The sequence below is a fragment of the Oratosquilla oratoria genome, chromosome 27 (genome assembly GCF_046742065.1).
Source record: "Oratosquilla oratoria isolate Oo_2021 chromosome 27, ASM4674206v1, whole genome shotgun sequence".
Classification (NCBI taxonomy): Eukaryota; Metazoa; Arthropoda; class Malacostraca; order Stomatopoda; family Squillidae; genus Oratosquilla; species Oratosquilla oratoria.
In genome coordinates, this window is record NC_134803.1 from 51,202,166 (window position 1) to 51,209,665 (window position 7,500).

Sequence of the window (7,500 nt, forward strand, 5' to 3'; positions counted from 1 at the left end):
CTTACAAGGGGGGTAGCCAAAAAGAAAAAGGCATAGAAACCACTCCCACCCATCCCATCCCCTACATACTCCACTCCCCTCCACCCTCCCTCCCATCTCGGCACCTCTGTATTTGTAATAATACATATAAACATATACCAAAAGCTTTTTCCCTCTTACATAGGAACCACTCCCATCCATTCCATCGCCTACATATTCCACTCCCCTCCACCCTCCTCCCTTCCTCTCATCTTGGCACCTCCTGGATGACGGGTCATCCCTGCATCCTGTCCACTGCCCTGGGTCAGAAGCAGTGTCGCAAGACACAGCACATCCACAGCAAGGCCGCTTCATTAATTCGGCGACCCCCTCTCCGTCCCCTCATGCAGAAAAGGAGAAGACGAGGAGAAATCCCCTCGGGCTGCGTCAAATTTCTCATACATACTTCCTCACTCCCCATCCCCCACCCACTCCCCCTCATGCATCACAGCATCATCTATACACAACCCTTCTCCATTCACCCCTATCTTCTGTCATCTCCCGTCTTTCCTCAACAGACATTCCTCTCTTCTGTAATGCCCCTTTTACCCCATCCATCCATCTCATCCAAGGACGCCCCTTCATATTCACTCCTTCCACCTCTGCCTTCCACACCTCTTTTACTAATCTTTCTTCACTCATTCTTTCCACGTGTCCAAACCATCCTAATACTCTTTCATCAACCCTATCTCCCAACTCCCTTTCCACCCCTGTTCTCCTCCTCACCTCCTCATTTCTCACTCTATCAAGCCTAGTAACCCCCATCATACTTCTCAGACATAATAATAAATAATAAAATTAATGCTTGATTGAGTTACCAGCGATACAAGCATACACTGACAATATACAATTCGTGGAAATTCTAGAACTAGTCTAATTTGTGTAAATAATATGCCAGGCATTGTTGTCCACATATGATGGCGTATGTGTGTGTGTGTGTGTGTGTGTGTGTGTGTGTGTGTGTGTGTGTGTGTGTGTGTGTGTGTGTGTGTGTGTGTGTGTGTGTGTGTGTGTGTGTGTGTGTGTGTGTGTGTGTGTGTGTGTGTGTGTGTGTGTGTGTGTGTGTGTGTGTGTGTGTGTGTGTGTGTGTGTGTGTGTGTGCGTGTGTGTGTTCATAGATCACAGGTCACTGTCTTGAGGTCCTCTTTTTCACATGACAAAATCTCGGTTGTCAATTAAGGACTTTCAATAAATCAATGTCTGCCCGGAGGGCCAATTAACTACAAATCCTTGATCCAATTTATTTATTTTTTCTTCGTTTCTTTCTTGCCCTGACAAAGATCTGTCTCTTTGATCGTTTGTTTATTTTTTCTTTTCGTATCTGAATAGCATGTCCCCCTTTCATTTACATTATCTTTTCATTTTCATTCTTTTTTCTTCTTCTCATCTGCTTGTTCATTTTCCTTTGTGTTCATCTTCCTTCACATTTCCCTCTCTTCCTTGTATTTTCCTCTCATTTTATATATTTACCAGTAGTTCATTCCTTCATTCGCTATTTTCTTCTTTCACTCTTTATCGATTCTCTTTCGTTTCATTCTTCGTCTCCTTCTATTTTGCTCCTTTATTTCTTCCTGTTACAACATAATGCAAGAATGGAGGAGACTGCAAGAGACCCTAAGGCCTACACTAAGCAGTTCCATGTCCCTTATCACCTGTCATCCCCATCCATAAAGAAATCTCATCTTCTCTTATAGTAACCAATTGTCTCCTTCATTAAGAAGGCAAGAACTGGTTTACCAACAGAGTGGTTAACAAGTGGTAAGTGACATGGAACTACCTAGTGTAGGCTTTAGGGTCTCTTGCAGTCTCCTCCATTCGCATGTTCCTTCTAATCTCCCTCTTCGGTCGCCCAGGAGCTCCCGCCTCCGGCCCAACATCCGCTCCCTCCCTATTCCGCCTCCTCTCCTCTTTAATCTTCTTCTAATGACCTCCTCCCCGACCTGCCAGGACCTGGACCTCCCAGAGGACGTGACCGACTACAGGGGAGACGATGACCTGGGGCATTACCTGCACGAAGTCCGGACGACCTTCCGGGAGGGACTTCGCAAACACACGTCCATCGTTCTCTTCGAAGAGGTGAGTGTGTGCGTATGTGTATATATATCTATATATATATATATATATCTATCCACATATATATATAATATATATATATATATATATATATATATATATACATAACAAAGTAATGTCGTATCACATTGGTAAAATTATACTGACCCACTTTCGGAGAAGAATGGGCCAAAGTAAAAAGATCCGTAAATTTCGATCACTATCTGTGATCCTCTTCAGCAGATATTAAATATAATATATATGTATACATATATATATATATATATATATATATGGGGGGGTAGGTATGTGGGTGTGTGGGTGTGATTTACCATGGTCTTAGATCAGGTGTTAGACTCGTGATCGACAGGTATTAGCCTCCCGGAAGAGAGCTCAAAGTTCATATATGACCGATCTATGGGTAATGCTGTGACCTTACACCCACATACACACCCAACTCCCCGCCCACGAGAGTTGGAGTAACGACTCGCAGCGCAACGATACTGAAATTATTTCTGCCCTGTGTGTGTGTGTGTGTGTGTGTGTGTGTGTGTGTGTGTGTGTGTGTGTGTGTGTGTGTGTGTGTGTGTGTGTGTGTGTGTGTGTGTGTGTGTGTGTGTGTGTGTGTGTGTGTGTGTGTGTGTGTGTGTGTGTGTGTGTGCGTGTGTGTGTGTGTGTGTGTGTGTGTGTGTGTGTGTGTGTGTGTGTGTGTGTGTGTGTGTGTGTGTGTGTGTGTGTGTGTGTGTGTGTGTGTGTGTGTGTGTGTGTGTGTGTGTGTGTGTGTGTGTGTGTGTGTGTGTGTGTGTGTGTGAGCGTGTATCAACACAGCTCTTATATGCTTTGCGAGGTGACTAGAGATGAATACCTTTTCAAAAATCGGAGATTTAAGACCATGTAATGACTGCTACCATCACTCGTTGAAGCAAGCGGGACTCGAACCCTGGTTTATGTCGCTCTTTAACTCCACAGTTCCCTGAAGTTTAATTTTTGCAATAACTTCCTTGAAATGCCCATTTTTAGAATCAATCACAACAATGAAATATTGATTTTTTTTCTTCTTCTTACTTTCATTCACAGAGCTGTGATTTCATGATGACTTTAAGGTCAATTTGATCCCATTGTTCTCCTTTGTTTAAATTCTATTGGTCCTTATTTTATTTCTTTATTTTTCAATATATCTGATTTCTCTTATTTCAGTTGTTTTCTTTTTTGTCCTATTTCCCATATATTCTCTGGTCCAGTTTTTTTATTCTTTATAAAAACTAGAAAGTTGATTTGCATTATTAAACGAGATAGATTTTTCTTCCATTACTTGAATGATCCCAACCGATGGCTATGTACTCCCAGAGCAATTTCTTTCTACCTAGAAATCGTAGTCAGAAGAAAAAGATTACAGATAACTAAATTAACTTTTGGCTAAATCTTCAATTAAGAATGTGGTGGCCCATCGCGTGAGGTGAGCCTTAGTAGTTAGCCTTGTTCGCCCTTCTTCGTTCCTCACGCAGACGGTTTTTCGTAATGTCGCACTCAGACCCGAAGTAAAGAAAAACCGTTGATGACGTCATGTCGCAGCGGGTTGCCAGGCGGGTGATGACGTCACGCTATGTACAGATTCAATCACATCTTATTGGTCTGGGAGCGTTTGCCATAATATTCCAGGAAGTTTACCGGTCTATTTTTTAATAGATATACGCACAGTCCAATGACCAACACTTATCATCGTAGCTGTCTAGCAAAACTAAGTATAAGAAAATAGTAGCACTTTTGCTTATATTTTCTGAAAAACAATCTTTTTATTTTTCATACTTATGTTTCCTTATTGTTGTTAATGGACGCAGACCATTAGACCTTTATGTCCAGATCCTCGTTGATAATTTTTCTGTAGACATTGAGAGTTGCTTCAAAATTATCATCTTGTCCGTCCCGGTGCTTGACTGCCATTTATTTTATATTGTTTTTGTTTGTTTGTTATCATTTGTCTCTTTGTTTATCATTTGCTTGGTTTTCATTTATTATTATTTATCTGTCAATTTATCTTTATTTACTATTTACCTGTTTGTTTATCAACTATACCTATGCATTTATTTATTTCATTTATTATTATTTATATTATATATTTTTTTTATTTATCATTATTATATGTTTTTTTTTTTGCATCCGACCTAGCTATGGACCAAAAGTCCTCCTGTCGGCATGCTCCTCCTTTGTAACCCTTTGTCCAGACGACGTTCGAAGAAAGCCTTGGTAGGAGCACGTACAACATGGGTAGGCAGGCTGTTCCAGATGTCCACAATCCTATATATAAAATAGCTCTTTTGCAACATTTTTGTTTCTCCTCTTGTATAACTTGTAACCATATCCCTGGTTACTTGTTCCCTAGTCATTAAAAATGCCGTTGCTTCTTCTTCATATTTGCCATGTATCATCTTATATGTCTCTATCATATCTCCCCCCTGGCTCTTCTATAAACTAATGATGGCAAATCTAATTTCTTCAGTCTTTCCTCATATGTTAGGTTCTTTAGGCCAGGAATCATCTTTGTGGCTCTTCTTTAGACATTTTCTATAATTCTTAATATATTTTTTCCTCAAAGGGCTCCAGACTGCTTGGGCGTATTCCAAGATGGGTCTTAGCATACAGTGAGCAAAATATTTTTAAATTTATGTGTTTAAAAGTCCTACTGATAACACCAATAATTTGATTGGCTTTGTTGATTTTGCATTGTATATGACCTTCAAACTTCAATTCATTATCCACTAATACTCCTAGATCTTGTTTTTCTTGTGTATAATTTAATTCCGATAGAATTATTCCATCCATTACTTCCATATAAAAAGAATTTAAATTAAAAAAATTGTAGGAAACAAATAGAAATGGCGCTACTAAGTTTTTAGAAGAATGAAATTGATAGCCAATATTTCAGCGGATTACGTTTGGATAGCACGTTTGATTGAAATGTATCGGCTTCTTGTTCATGACGTCATGTCGCCTTTTCAGTTCGTCAACGGTCATTTGCCTGACACGCTGAGCTTATTCGCTTCCTAGTAAAATTATCTTTATTAATACTATTGTGCTATTAGTTTACACGACTTAAATCTGACTGAAGTCATAACAAAGTCTGCAATTTTGTTTGTGAGTAATGGGGGTGTAGTTATGGAAATTGCGAAGTCAAATTATTGTTGGGGAAGGATACAAAAATGGCGTCTTATTTACATTATGGAGATGAATGAAATGAAAATATGGTGGGAGAATGTCACTGTTTTTGTGTTTTGTATGTGTCGTGTTAACAAAGGTTGTGGGACTGACTAGATAAACAGAGGCCTTTGTTTAAAAAGTTTTTAATTTCGCGGACAATAATTTCGCTCTTTTGGTTAAACTCGTTTTCTCCGTTTCTATTATCGGAGGTCATCTTGGATGCACGGAGGTGTGGGGAGGGTGGGGGGGGGGAACAGTCTTCCGCTTCTTCTTTCTGTCCGGATGATTTCAGGTCATCCTCTTCAGTAATTCAGTATCGAAGATTCTATTTCAGGACGTCTCAACCCAGGAAAGGGGTCTTTTTTTTTTAACCCAAGGTTTTCAGTCAATATTTATTTCATGAAGCGTCCAAGACGTCCTGAGGTCTGCTCTCTCTCTCTCTATCTATCTATCTATCTCTCTCTCTCTCTCTTGCTCTCTCTCAATAAAAAATATTTTAATAAGCCAGGCAAATATTGCAATAACCTGCATTGTGGAACTGGAGTTGTAGTTTCAGTATACGCTGCAGTACGCGATACTATTAAGTAATACAATACATGTTTACTGACATCATTCCACTACAATGGAAAATAATCTATAACAAGAAAGCACTATCATTCTATGTAAAAAAAAATTTTATTATAACTAAACTTACCTCTACTGAATAGACGATGAATCATCGACTTGCTTTGATTTTATCGACTTAATTTCATCTCATTGGTTCGTGTAGATTCTGAAAATAATAATAAAAAGGACTGAAGGTTTATAAATATTCCGTTACAGAGTTCTTGTTCTAAAAATAATGTCGACGACGAATGGCGAGTTCTGGAAATTTCCGTTAAAACAAAATCATGGAAAGTTGCCACAAGTCGTCTCTTGGCTTATTCATATCCGTTTTTTTTTTCTTACAAAAGCTCCCGATTTCTTACTTTAATCACCACCATCACGAAATAGCTAATTTCACCATATCTGCATACAAGTCGGTAAATTCAAAATATCCTAAGAGAAAAAATAAAAGAAAATATGAAATATTTCAAAGCAAGTGGCAACAGTGCACCACTGCGACTCATTAATCCAGCATCAAACAAATAAGAATAATTTATATAATAATGCATATTTTTTACAATAATGAACAGAGAAAGCATATAACATCATGTCTGCATTATTAATGATACGTCTTACACTATACATATATATATATATATATATATATATATATATATATATATATATATATATATGTGTGTGTGTGTGTGTGTGTGTGTGGTGCGTGTGTGTGAATGTGTGGTGTGTGTGTGGTGCGTGCGTGCGTGTGTGTGTGTGTGTGGTGCGTGCGTGCGTGTGTGTGTGTGTGTGGTGCGTGCGTGCGTGTGTGTGTGTGTGTGTGTATACAAGTATATATATACATGTATATATATTTATATATGCATGCATTGTTAAAATCGACAGCGTTAGTGAGGTTGTTGATCTTCTTGTGAGTATTCTCCAGTTTTCTAACCAATATTCTGCCATTTAGAGGGTGGGCATATACCAAGTTGCCAAAATGATTCATTTATTTCAACGTTTCGTCTAACAAAGAGACATCTTCAGGAAATTCTGTAACATAGATAATAATGACGTACAGAAATATAGAAAACAACATGTAAATCTAACCAATTATACAAATATAGAAGCAAATATCAATAAATGCGCAAATTCACATAAAATAAACACTATACATGGGCCCACCCTCTATATTCTGCCCACCCTCTAAATGGCAGAATATTGGTTAGAAAACTGGAGAATACTCACAAGAAGATCAACAACCTCACTAACGCTGTCGATTTTAACAATGCATGCATACAAGAGAATCTGCTCCCCAGATATTCATATATATATATATTATATATATATATATATATATATATATATATATATATATAATATAGATAGATACAGCCGTGGAGAAGGAGGAGGAGGAGGAGGAAGTGAAGGATGGGAAGAAGAAGAACGAAAAGGTGAAACGGTGTTGGACTCTGCAGTGATCTTCTTGTTGCCTGCAGAGGTGCTTAAAATACACCAAAAAGAAAATTACCCCCGGAAACTATGTCAGAAATGAGGCTGGGAAGGTAGGCAGAGGAGGAGGAGGAGGAGGAGGAAGAGTGATGGAGACAAAGCCAGAGGGGAGGAGGAAGAGGAGGGGAGATGGACGGAGGG

At 38.9% G+C, this 7,500-nt stretch overlaps 1 protein-coding gene across 1 annotated transcript in view; it reads left to right on the forward strand.

The window, feature by feature from the left end:
- The window catches only part of LOC143039707 (uncharacterized), a 24,184-nt gene that overhangs the window by 6,166 nt on the left and 10,518 nt on the right, over positions 1-7,500 (forward strand). The window contains exon 5 of the mRNA XM_076209945.1: positions 1,966-2,094. Coding sequence (XP_076066060.1) covers positions 1,966-2,094 — 129 coding nt within the window. The remainder of the gene's footprint in view (positions 1-1,965; positions 2,095-7,500) is intronic.